The following is a 14,211-nucleotide window of genomic DNA, read 5'->3' as shown; positions in this document are numbered from 1 at the left end:
AGGGTTTGGGAACCTTACAATTTATTTTATTGGTATCTCATCAAAAATTTTAAAGGAAAAAAATGTTGAAATTTAATCTCTGATTCATTAGAACAGTACACTGTGAATCTGGGTTCAGATTTGTTGGTGAACTTGAGCTTGTTAACTACATTTCCTCTTTTCTAAGGCTAAAGACAGTACTTCAATCCTCTTCATCCTTGTATCATACTCTTGGCAAATGACCAATATTAGAAAAACAATCTGGTCACTCAAATAATCTCCATGTGACAATAGCATGTCATCAGCAGAAATCTGATTTGTAAGAAACAAAACTAGAAAGTGAATTCCTAGCTTTGACTTTATTTTTTTCAAGTTCTTTCTAACCACGTGGCCAGTCCCTGGTGGAATGATTTTAGTGTCGAGAGAGGGCAAATTTATTGTTATCAGTTTTACAGTTATCTGTCTTACCTTTGTTATTCATATAGAACTTTCTCCAGGTCTTTTAATGACAAATCTTCTGTTGCCCAAAACTGAGCTGTAACATAACTTCAAACTCTGACTGTGCTCCTAACCAAATGGATGCTCTTGAATAGTTCACTTAATCACTTTGGGTATCTCAAGTCCCTCACCTGTAAAATAGGCAGTTGGAGTAGTCCATCTAACTCCCTGAACTCTTCAACTCAAAATTCCACAATAAATCCTATTTTTATACATCTCATATCAATGTCTAACAAAGGAATTATTTTCCAACCTGTTAATTTTTATCACTAGCCCTACAATTATCAAAGAGATCACATGAATGACATGCCTGTCTGTAATGTCCACATATGACAAATTTGATCCTGAAATACTTGGCCAATAAATGGAACTAAGATGATTATAAATAAATAGGGGTTAAAAAAGACTATGCTAAATTTCACAATTTAAAATATTAACTTTACTAAACATGTAATTATTTTACTTTACTAAGAATCCTTTAATATAAACTTACCACTCTTATGAATTCGAATAACTCAATAACAGCTGAATTTAACAGATTGTATCGAGTTCCATTATCCAGAAGGGCATTTATAACTGGCTCAAAAAGATTTCCCTTGGTGATGTAACGATTATAAAATTCATCTTTAAGGCCAATTATCCGCCTCATAAAACGAAGAGCACCTAATTAAAAATAATATAAGGAATAAGTCAAGGATCTTATTAATGTTAATCATTATACAGGTATTTTTTACATAAAACAATGTCTATGTTCTTCTAGAATAAAAAGCAAAACTGTGCACGAAACATTACTGGGCTCTGAGAAAAACACAGTTAGGGAAAGGCCACTCAAAACCTGTAGGAGTGCAACTTGAGTTAGCAGAGCTAACAAAAACCCCCATAATGGGCGATTGGGAGATAAACTACCTAGGCAGGTGGCTCCACAGCAAATAGATTTTAAAAGTAACACAAAAACCTGAAAACGCAAACAATGGTAGTACTCAGAACAGTGTGGTGGATGAGGAGACAAAGCAGTGAAGGCAGCTCAGAATCAGCAGGGGGCTGTCCTTAAGGTGGGCCCCCGGAGTGGTGCAAACTGCCAGAAGAGCCTACCTCTTCAGGGGAGGGGGTTGTGGAGGGAGGTACTGCTTTGAAATTTTCTGAACACACAGCCAAAGGGGTCTCTGCTGCCAGTTTAACAGAGTTCACTATTTCTGTTCTCTTTGCTTTGGAAAAGTCACCTGTGACCTAACGTTACTTCCACATTATAGTAACTTCATTCTCTTGTTTACCAATTGCTTATGAACTGTTTTGCCTTAGGTAAACATGCACTGTGGCTGATCAGACTGTACTTGTAAAAGAACAATAGAGTAACAAATAAATAGTATAATTTGGCTTTTCACATTTTAGAATACTGAAAAAACTTTTCCTTTTAACTAGTTTTTTTCCCCTAAGCTAAACAAATTTAGCAATGTTACTGCTAAAATTACTAAAAATTATCATTTTAATCCCTTATTTTTATGTTTGTTGATCCTTTAACTTATAACCTTTCCCATAAGTAGTTTCTTCTATTAATGCCACTACCCAAATCTTTCAAAATACAAGGTTTCCAATTTTATAAGTTGTCTCTCATTTCAACTCTCTGTTGATGGATGGAAGTCATTAAAAGAAGATGTGATTGTTGAAAGAGGTTATAAATGTTATCTGAGAATAAAACAGAAACAGGCCACAGACAGTAAAAATGTATGATAACTGTAGCACTGAACAAGTGTGGAGAGAAGTTAGTTATAACATCACCTCTTTTTGTGGTGGGCTAAGAAAGCGTTTACTTAAGATTAAAAAGACTGAAGTACTGGCAAAGAGGTGAGCAAATGGGCATGCTCATCTAACTGCTGGTGAATGAACCGACACAAACAAAGCTAGAGGTAAAACAGCACTGCATATAATAATGGAACTCTTGAAGCAGTATAAGCATTTAAGTACTAGAGATTTGCTCAATTATGATATATCCGTATAAATGGAACTACTCTGCAGTCATCAAAAAGGACTAAAGAAAAGCAGACAAAAAAACCTATTATGAGAATACTTCCTAAATTAATATATAAATTTAATGTAAGTGCAATTAGAATGAATTAGATAAAATTATTTGAAAGTTTTTGTGATAGAAAAAATGTCCAAGAGCCAAGAAAATGACAAACAAGAAAAGTGGAGTGGCACTCACAGACATTAAAGTTTACAGCAGAGAGACTACAATGGCATAAGAAAATATATTCCCTTTATTTCACTTAGTGAATTAGAAGAACAAATAGCCCAGAAATAAAACAGAAGTATATATGGTAACTTACTGCATAATAAAGAGAAACTTTAAATCAGTAAGTAAAAGTTTATTTAGTAAAAATGTTTACACAACTGGCCATCCATCTAGAAGACAACAAAGCTATTTGAGAAAAAATTTCAGATGTATTACATACATAAATGTAAAAAGTGAAATACACATTATTATAAGAAAATTGAGAATACATGTATAATCTTAGGACATAGAAGACTTTCCTAAGCAAGACAAAGAATACACAAACCATAAAAAAGAAAGGGACATGTAAGAATTTTAAAAGTCATATGGAAAATAAAGGTAAAGACAAATGACACTGAAACGTTTCCCCCCCAAAACAGGATAAACTGATAGTGTCTCTAATATGAAAAGAGCTCTAAGAAAAACATAATAGGCAATTCATAACATAAAACACGAAAGCACTAAAATATAAAAAATTATTGTCAAGGAAAATGTAAATTAAAACACAAATGGAATACCACATTTTCCACCATCAACTTGGTAACATATTAACAAACTAGTAGAACTGAGTGCTAAAACAATGTCAAGTGCTTCAATCCTTTGGGTAAGAAATCCAGAGGCTATATGTTAAATTAAAATTTAAAAGGATATGTTAAAAACATATCAACACTTTGCCCTGACAATCCCATTATTTGGGATCTATCCTATGAAAAAAAATCAACTAGTACATAAGAGATTTATATACTAGACTGTTCACTACAGTGTTGTGTGGAGTGGCAGAGTACCAAACAATTCTGTAATCCATGTATTAGAGAATGGTTAAAACCAGCTGTGGAAAAGCCATTCTAGGAAATATTACTCAACTCTGTATAGTACACAAAAATCGGTTCACACCATATCCAATGACCTAGAGTAATATTAAGGGGCTGAGAAGTGTGTTAGTATCCTGTTTTTGTAAAAATAAAACAAAAAAGACCTGTGTGCATGTTTATGTAAATTTCTACAAGTATGGATAAAGCAATAGAAAAGAAATAGTGCAGGAAGTTAACAGTGGCTACTTTATTTTAAATATTTATTTATTTTTTTAGAGAGAGGGGGAGGGAGGGAGAAAGAGAGAAACATCAACGCCCCAGTGGGGGACTGAACCTGCAACCCAGGCATTTGCCCCAACCAGAACTGAACTGGTGACCTTCATTTTGTGGGAGGATGCCCAACCAATTGAGCCATGCAGGCCAGGGCAACAGTGGCTACTTTAAGGCCTTAAAAGTAAAGGATGTAGTAGGGAGATTAATCTTTTCTTTATATATTAAGTAAATGCTTAAATTTTAACTATAATTTTTATATTCAGAAAACAACAACAAAATGACAGAAGCAAGCGTATTTATCTCTATTTGCAGGTGAAATTATGAAGAGGAAAGGACAATTTATAGTTTGCCAAAAATCAACATTGGTGCAAATATTTTACTAGTTCAATAAATAACCCGAGTTATACAAAAACAAAGCAAGGAAGGCCTGTATCTCAAAAATATAAAAAGAGTCGCTACTAAATGACAGTTTGAGGAAGCAGATATATAAGATAGCAGGACTGGTTCTATTAGTGAAATGTTATCATTGAACAGAGTATTATCTCAGTTAAGCTAATTGAATCTAAATGTGAGCAACTGTGTGTGGATGAGAAAACACTATGACCTACTCCTCTTATCCTTTAAATAAAACAAAGATGAGTATTTCTCATAATCCTCTCTTTAATAGCATATATACTACTAAAAAATACACAAATTCGCATGGGTAACTTTGGCTTTTATCTGTATTAGAAATACTGTTCCTTAAAACATTTTACTACACTATTCATTTAAATTTTTACTTACACAATGCCAGGAAAGTGTGCTTTGAATTCATCAAGACCAAGACTCTTCTTAGCAAGTCCTTGTTCATAATATAGTTTTTTATGTGATATGTGTGATGTTCCACACAAAATGTGAGTAGCTCTAAAATTAAGGCAAGCAGCTGTGCTGTTTGATAATTATCTACAAAGAAATTATCACATGAAAATCAAATATTGCCATACACCTAAATAGAAAAGAATAAAATTTATATCCTACATTTTAGAACAAAAGTAAAATTGTATTTCCTTCTCATTTTTAGATCAACTAAAGAAGTTACAGATTTTTACTTTTTCATTATGCAGACTCTCCAGAAGCAATGTCAGTTACCTACTAAACATATTTTTCTAAGACTGTTGCATAAAATATTTAATAATGTCAAGAGGAAAATAAAACCCTCAATAAAAATCTACAAACATGATAGTAAAACCACAAATGCACTGGGATTTTCTTCATAATGCTTCTTTAATACATTTTAATTATTAATATTAATAAACCTACATTAGGGTCCACAGTACAGAGGAAGTACCTCAAACTTTTTGCCTAAAGTGGTACAATGCAAATTTCCCAAGAAAAATTAATATGCTTTCTTTAAAGACATCTTTAAGTAAGGGACACTCTTGGCTATTTAAATATCAAGTGAAAAATGTTACATTGAGATGTTAATCTTTTTTAACATCAAACCATAACCGTACATGTGTTGAGAGCCCTATGAGATTTCTAAGAATTTCTTATTTCTAAGAAATAAATGAGATTTCTTTTCAAGAGGCTGTGGTTTATATATTCATGGAATTATTTCAAACTGTTTCCTGGGCATCAAAGTTGAATATAATGCAAGGGCTTATATAGGTAATTACCCACACCTATTAAAAATGCTTTAGACAAGGAAATATTAAACTGTGAGCAAATTATGGAATCACAGTCTTACAGAATAGAAAAAAGTAACTGACATCACCTAATACAATTATTTTAGTTTTCAAGAAGGTTACATACATAAATATTTTGTGGAATTATGTTGCTATTAGGAATAAATTAACATTCTTTTAAGTAACAGAATGACCATTAATATACAAAATACAATCCTGGCATTTCAAAGACATTTTCTACTTTAAATCAAGTAAAGGGTTTTACTTACTCCAAACCAGTTTGTCTAACAGTAACCACCATCTAGTCCCTCACAGTTAAAAAGAAATTCATTTAATCTCTCAATTCCCAAATTTTATTTATAAAAGATTTTGTAACAATGATCTACAGTGTTAAATGTCTTGTTTTCACTTTCCCAAGATAAGACATGAAATGACTCATCTATTATCTGAACTGTCTCCTTGCAGGATGCTAGGTACACACAGGCATGTTTTCCATGCTACCAGGCCATACCTGGTATGCATGTTATGAGTAAAAGCAACAGTGTTTCCTTCCACTCAGAGTCATAAACAAAATTTAAACATATGGCTGTTACGAAGACTACTAACTAATTGGTTTTAGTTTTATTGGGTTGGCCAAAAAGTTCATTTCGTTTTTTTACTAAGATGGTTCTAGTAGTGCTTAGTTGTCTTTAACCCCATTTGCTACACTGTATAGTGACAGAGATTTGTACCATATGTGGAGAAAGTGCTGTGACTGATCAAATGTGCCAAAAGTGGTTGTGAAGTTTTGTGTTGGAAGAGTTCTTGCTGGACAATGCTCTACTGTCAGGTAGACCAGTTGAAATTGATAGCAATCAAATCAAGACATTGATTGAAAACAATCAAAAAAAACAATTGATTGAAAAATCATTGATTGAAAACAATCAATGTTATACCATGTGAGAGTTAGCAGACATATTCAAAATATCCAAATCAATAGTTATTGCTGAAAATGAAAAATGTGTCTTTTATGGAAAAAAAAACGTAGGGACTTTTTTGGTCAACCCAATAGATTTCAAAAGTAAGCACAAACTAAATCTTCAATGTTCAGATGTCTTCTCAAAAAATATCAGAAAAGAAGTTCTACATTTATAGAGAAAAACAAAAATAAAATTCCAAATGATTTTCCATCTTTTATATTAAAGATTTCCTTCTTTTATATTAAAGAAAGTGAGATATTTTCTTTGCAATAAAGAAAAAAAAGTAAATGTATTTCTGGATTTTGTTTATGTTGAAAATATGCCTTTCTTAGCCTTGTACAAATGTACTATACTCTGAGTAGGAACAGGTTTATTATTTGTATTAGTTCATAAAATAAAAATTTATACTTACCAGGACAAATGGTGCTATTTTTGTTAGGTCCAACTATATTATCTAATAAAAAAAACAAAATTGGTTACTTCAGTAATGTCACTTCATATTTCCCTTGCACTACAATATATCAAGTACATCTCTGATCATGATCTCATTTTACCCACATAATAACCATTAAGATACATCCATGAAGACAGTAGCTTTAGTCAAATATACCTCTGTCTACAATCTTTTACAAAACTGGGTACCGATGAGAAGTTATTAAAAGACAGTATCATAAATATTCTACTAAAAAATGATATACTGTCTTTTATCTTCCCTCAGTCATCCTCCAACTAATTGGGTATGTCTCTCTATGTATTTCTTAAATTCCATAATAACACAAATATTAATAATAAATGATTTATACTTTGAATTTTTTTAAAAACAAAGTAAAGTGAACATTGTAAGTTCGTTCCAACTTCTTGGCACACACCTTAGAGCACATTTGTGTAGGGAAATACAAAGATGTGTACTGGAGCATTGTTTGTACTAGCAAAAAGCTAAAAACAACTTAAATGTACATTAGAAGAAGAATGCCTTATAGCATACTCACATAAGAGAATACTACAAGAGTTAAAAATTGGTAAGAACTCTAGACATCAATATAGATAGAGCTCAAAAAAAGGAGTGGGTGAAAAGAAAAAAACTGCAGAATAACATGTATAATAGAAGCCAGTGCATATCAAGGTTGAAAGCATGAAAAGTATACATGTCATAATAATATAAACAAACATAGGGATGCCTGACTCCAAATTCAGCATTCCTGAGAGATGGAGGCAGGTGGCATGGAATGAGAATGGGCGAGCCAAGAGGAAGTATATGGATGTATGTTAAACTATTATCTAAATATTTCTGTATGCTGGAAGTATTTTTATTTTAAAATGAATGCTAAAAATGCATTTATTTTAATTTATATAAGTGGAACCATTCTGCAATAAAATGTTTTGTGACGTTTTACCCATTCAGTTTTACATTTTTGGTAACTAGTCAGGTGATCAATATTCAGTTATTTTAATGGCTACACAGTATTTCATTAAATGCATATACCACACTTTAACTTTCCTACAACAATCAGTGCAACAACATTCTTGTACCTGTCAGGCATATGCATAGATGTTCCCTAGGATATACATTCAGGGATATATATCCCTTGTCATATAAAGAACCAAGTAAACAGCCTGTTAGTTATAATACTCATTTCACTCTTTAAAAACAGAAATTGTAAGCAGACAAGTAAGAGACCCTACCATTTTCACATTTGTCTTCTGAAGTATTTGTCAAAAGTGGTGCCGTGAGGACATGCATACAATGGTTGTAGAAGAAATTCAGAAATTCACTTTTTTCAGTTTTCTGAAACATAACAAATTTAAAGAATACTTTATGACTTTTATAATGAATAAAACATCTTCCAGATTAGCAGTGTGGGTCATAAACAGATACTTAAAGAACAAAAAAACTAGTTATATATACCTTAATCTTACTTTAGGACTTAAAAAAATCTATTTTATATTACAAATAAAAATGAAAGAAAAAGATCAGAGTATTATAAACAGTTTTGAGAAAATTATTCAGAACAATGTTTTTCAAATATGCTATAATCTGAAACCCAATGAAGAATCTATCAAGCAATGTGACAACTTAACTGCTTAAAATCTGATACACCAGATTTCACAATGTACCCAAATCTGAAAACCCACCAAATCAATTTATCCAGCAACTACACAGGATAGAATTTAGATCTATTTTTAAAATTAAAAACAAACAAACAGAAAAAACACCCCCCCCCCCTTAAAAAAAACCCAAAAGCTTATTATTTGGAAACTTGGAAAATAATGCCTTTTGATTTTCTGGGCTACTACATTTTTATACAACTGGTCCTGTAAACATTCAATAATTTAAAAATAATATACATGTTCTCTAAATATGAGGGAATTTTATAAAGGAACAAAGACCCCATTATTTTGAGACAACTGCTACTAATATTTTGGGATAGTTCCTTAAGTATTTTTTTTCTTTTTAATGACTTCTTTTTCTATGCAGTTGAGATCATTCTGTGCATATTAATTTTTCCTTTATTATAATAAAAACAAAATTTACCATTTAACAATTTTTCCATTTACAGTTCAGTAGTGTTAAGTATATTCACATTGCATAATAAGTTTTAAGAAGTTAACATATAGGGTCATAAACAGATGTGCTAACATTTCACTAAGAATTTACAGATTACAAGATTGTATTTTGCCCCAAGTGAACTGCTACAAGAATATCATTGCTACTTGAATACTGAATAATCAAATACTTAAGTACTTACTGCTTTTTAAAATTGTATACATTTTCAATTTTATACTTACATATAATTTACATATAATTATATATTTAAAAATCACTGACAACTGATGAGAGCAAAACATTTTTTTGCCCTGGCTGGTGTGGCTCAGTGAATGGAGTGCTGGTTTGAGAACCAAAAGGTTCAATTCCTGGCCAGGGCACGTACTTGGGTTGCGGGCAGGGTCCCTGGTTGGTGTCATATGAGAGGCAACCAATTGATGTTTCTCAAACATTGATGTTTTTCTCCTTCTCTTCCCCTCTCTCTAAAAAAACCCCACTTAAAAAAAAAAACCTGAGTAATTTCTTACATTATTTGTAGCCAGCATGTTTTCTGGATCAATTAGAGTACGAAGAAGTCCCATTAACTGAACAGCACCTCCTAGCTCAGGATCACTATCACAGATCATTTGTTCAATTACTACATTAATGAGAAGGATATCCTGAAAGAAAATATTTCCATTAGTCCTGGCTTGGAAACATAAGAGACGTATCAACTAGAAGAACAAAATCAGAACCACACAGACAAAAATTCCAAAGAATGTATGAGCTTATTTAAGCTCTTTTCCCCATTTTTCAAAGTTTTATAAACATACTAGAATAAAAAATATCCACTTAAATGAAAAGCAGAGCATGCTACAGCTTATGACACCTTTAATATAAGGAAGTGGAGAAAAATCATTTACCACTAATTCTTGCTCAGTGGAGGTTCTAACAGATTCTCATTCTAGGTTTCACTGTCAGGTATGAATTTAGAGTTGAATAAACAAGCAATATCATACATTATGTGATGCCTTCACCCCTCCCCCCCAAACACAGCTTATCTTAGCTCTCACCAGAAAATCCTTTCTAGCAAAAAATGAGGGAAAAAACAACAACAACGCAGTACACAATTCTCCACAGGGAGTGAGTAGACACACGTGTTACATAATAATTTAATGTCAAATAGATTTATTACTATATTAGTAACATGCTCTTGGGCCTTAATATATAAACCTATAAAGCAGCTTACAGATACAAAATTTGCCTTTTGCTTGTATTTTTTAAAGTAGAAATCTTGAGCATTAAATTAGGATACAGAGTGTTCACATAAAAACAGTTTTGACATCAACTCAGTGGTTTTGAAAATATGAAAGGTAGTAATTGAAAGAGATGAAATAAGGAACTGCATGGAATGAAGATAAATACCTAAAATTGGGAGAATTCTGGAAAGTAATAAATAGAAAGTTTCATTATAAAACACTTTGTATTATTTTGTTTTGGTAGCCTTTCCCAAACTTAATACACTGTTAAACAAAAATAATATATCCCTGTGAAGTTGTTTGTGGACTTAAAGGAACAAAGAACCAACAAAACCATGTGATAGCAACTTAAATGCTTGAAATTAGAATGCTATCCTCTACTATATTTCCAAATTTGAACACCAGTAAATCAATTCCATCATGGTAATAGAGACAGAATGAAATTTCTTCAAACAGGAGTTATGAAATAAAATTTACAGAGCTACCTTAATAAATCCAGACCCTAGCCTTATTTTAATTAGAGGAAAAAGAGCATGTTCTACATTAATTTGCTGTTCTTTCTTATTGTGGTAATGTTCAGCAAGGTATATCTAATATAAAATGTTAAGATACTACAAAAAGGTGTCAGCCAATGATATTTCTTCAGAACAATGCTACATATAGCATTTACTTTAATACATGTCAATATGTATAATTTGGGATTCTACCAGTTAAATAAAGCCTTAGATTATTTATTTAGTTATATATAATTCTCTTAAATTCATTCACTTAAATTTAGGCAGAAAAATAATATATGACAAATGTAGGTTACATCTACCTAAAAACACAGTGGCAAGAAGAACTTTTTTTTCTTCCAATTTTATTTTAATCATTGTTCAAGTACAGTTTTCTGTCCTTTACTCCCATCCCAGCCCACCCTCCCCTCCCTCTCCACCTCCCTCCCATTTCCATCCCCTCTAGTTTTTGTCCATGTGTCCTTTATATTTGTTTCTGTAAGCCCTTCCCATTCTCCCCTGAAATTCCCTCCCCTTTCCCCTCTGATCTCTGTCAGCCTGTTCTCACAAGAGCTTCTTAAGGTGTAATGCATGCACTGAAATGTCATTTCAATACAGGGGTTGAGAAAAGTCGGTTTAGAGTTGCATGTGAAACACAGTTTATTCTTGTATTATTTATTAAATATACTATATTATTCATTTGTATTACAACTGTGAACCTACTTTTGCCAACCCCCATACTGTTTTACTTTATGGTATCCTGGAATTCATGTAGGCTTCCTTCGTTTTTTCATTCTCATGTTTTGATTTTTTTGTTTTGTTTGATCCAGTCTACTGTTGAAGCTATATATTGATCTTTTTCAGCTCAGTCATATTCTTCAGCTCCAGAATTTCCTTTGGTTCTTTTTTTATGGTTTCTATCTCTTTGTTGAACTTGTTTTGTTTATTGTTTTCTTGATTTTGTTTAGTTATCTAGTTGTGTTTTTTATAGCTCACTGAGCTTCTTCTTTAAGACAATTACTTTGAATTTGTTAGGCAGTTCAAAGTGCTCCACTTTTCTCTCACATACACACATGTATTAGTTTCAGGTGCACAGCATAGTGGTTAGACAATTTTATAATTTAAAAAGTGATGCCCCCCAATAATTCTAGTACAAATTATAGTGTTATTAATTATATTTCCTATTTTGTAGTTCTCCATTTTTTTAGGGTCAGTTACTGGAGCTTTATTTTGTTTCTTTGGTGGTGTGAAATTTCCCCGATTCTTCCTGATCTTTGTAGCTTTGCATTGTTGCCTGCGTATCTTAAGAAGCAGTTAGCTCTTCCAGTCTTTACATATCAACTTTGGCAAAGAAAGCCCTTCACCAGTCAACCCTGCCAGAAGCTTCTGGCTGGGGCAGCAGGTGGGGTGCATTACTGGGGTTCATGGACCAGCTACTGAAACTTGTGAAGTTGTATTTGTTCTTAGCTATTGTGAGATGATTCCTTCAATGTTCTGAAGAGGCAGAAAAAAGTGATTCTCTCGGTTAGCACCCTGAAAGGATGGGGATGTCAGACCCTTGCTTTGTTCTCTCTCTTTCCCCCCAAGGAAGAATTCATGGGTCTAGGGAATCTCTTCTGGGCACTGTGTTGTGCTGACTTGGGAGAGGGATGACATGGGTAAATTCAAATTATTAACCCTTCAATGCACCTTTTCTCATTTCCGTGTTCCACCAAGCTGCTGTGACCGCTCACCTGGATTCTGAAAGTTTCATTGAGATATTCTTGTCTGTTTATGGTTATTAAATTGAAGTTTCTGTTAGGAGAATAAGGGATGAAACTTCCTAGTCAGCCATCTTGCTGATGTCACTCCTAGTCTTACTGATATATGAGGCCAAACCCCTACCTTAGTGATACATTAATTCCTTATTCTCCTTTTCCCTTTCTCTTGTCACAGGTCAGGCCTTCTTTCTCTAGCCATCTGACCTCCACAACGCCATCAGAACTATTCTAAAACAGAGAGCTGAGCAAGACATTCCTTTGTTTAGAATGGCTACGAGATAAAAGATCCACTCAGATTGAGTACAGGCAGTAAATATTCCAATCCTGTGCTGTCCATTACAATATCAATGTACCACATGAGGCTATTTAAGTTAAAATTATTAATTCCTCAGTCACACAACCTACATTTCAAGTGCTCCATGGCCACGGTCGGGAGTGACTACCTTGTTGAATGGTTATGGAATTTCCGCCATCATAGAAACTAAACGCCACTCTTCAAAAGTCTGTTATTACAGCTTCATTGTTAAAGAAGGGAAAAGGAAAAAAACAGGAAAATAAATCTTAGACAAAGAGAAAAAAAAGAGGCAGAAAAAAAGGGAAAAAGTGGGAAATTTCTCAGTCAATGAGTTTTAAAACAAGCTGGTTTCTAAATCCTTGTGTCAGATGGCTTTAATTTTTAATGTTCTGAAGTTTCATTTTAATGAATTATGAATAACTTTGAAAGAAAAAATTATACAAAAGAGGCATGAGTCCACAAAGTGGCCAATTCTTAATAAGGTCCAGTTATTTAAAGGAAAATCTGCTCTGAAAATAAAAACTGAATCAGATTTCTGCTTTTGGACAAGATGAAGTAACAAACTAGATTTACTCTTTTACCCAAAACAACCACCACCACCAACAAAAAGCAAAACAAAACAAGGACAATATACAAGGTCTGTCTGGAAAAAGTCCAGCCATTGTTAATATAACGAGAATGGTTTGCACAACATCGATGTAACCTGGCAGCCAAGGAGGGTGGACTGGAATGCATATGAGTGAACAATGATGACTTCACTGTACTAGTCAGTGAGGGCAATAGATACCATTGAGTGAGCATGTGTGTTGTGTGGCCATCACATTCAAAATGACTGAGCAAGTAGAGCAATGAACCTGCATCTAATTTTGTGCTAAGCTTGAATGTTCCTCCACGGAAACCATTCAGATGATTCAGAAGGCTACAGCTATGGGCAACTGGTGACTGACAACTTCATCATGACAATGTCCTTGCTCATGCATTACGTCTTATGCAGTTTTTTGGTGAAATGTTAAATCACCCAGGTGACTCAGAGCCCCACCCCCAGATTTGACACCGTGAGACTTCTGGCTTTTCCTCAAACTAAAATCACCTTTGAAAGGGAAGAGATTTCAGACCATCAATGAGATTCAGGAAAATATGACAGAACAGCTGATGGCGACTGGGAGAACTGTGTGAGGTCTCAAGGCACTACTCTGAAGGGGGTAGAAGCATCATTGTCCTATGTACAATGTTTCTTGTATCCTGTGTCTTCTTCAAATGTCTCTATTTTTCATATTACATGGCTGGATACCTTCTGGACAGACCTTGTCTATGAAACTATATAGTTTGCAATATAGTAGACATTAGTCAGTAAGACACAGAAATGGGGAAAAACAAGATGAGCCCTATTATCATGTTAAGTTCTATTATTATTATTATTATTAT

The 14,211-nt window shown here is 33.2% G+C and overlaps 1 protein-coding gene across 3 annotated transcripts in view; it reads right to left on the bottom strand.

The window, feature by feature from the left end:
• Nucleotides 1-14,211, bottom strand: part of PPP4R3B (protein phosphatase 4 regulatory subunit 3B) — a 49,514-nt gene that overhangs the window by 7,223 nt on the left and 28,080 nt on the right. For all 3 annotated transcript variants that reach the window (XM_045827238.1, XM_045827237.1, XM_045827239.1), the window contains 5 exons: nt 9,527-9,658; nt 8,138-8,240; nt 6,867-6,908; nt 4,615-4,773; nt 971-1,140 (listed from right to left, as the gene is read on the bottom strand). In XM_045827238.1, coding sequence (XP_045683194.1) covers nt 971-1,140; nt 4,615-4,773; nt 6,867-6,908; nt 8,138-8,240; nt 9,527-9,658 — 606 coding nt within the window. The remainder of the gene's footprint in view (nt 1-970; nt 1,141-4,614; nt 4,774-6,866; nt 6,909-8,137; nt 8,241-9,526; nt 9,659-14,211) is intronic.

Source organism: Phyllostomus hastatus, unplaced genomic scaffold (assembly GCF_019186645.2).
Source record: "Phyllostomus hastatus isolate PE091 unplaced genomic scaffold, TTU_PhHast_1.1 phas_scaffold_78, whole genome shotgun sequence".
NCBI lineage: Eukaryota > Metazoa > Chordata > Mammalia > Chiroptera > Phyllostomidae > Phyllostomus > Phyllostomus hastatus.
Note: the sequence above shows the minus strand (reverse complement) of the source record. Positions and strands in the feature narration are given on the sequence as shown.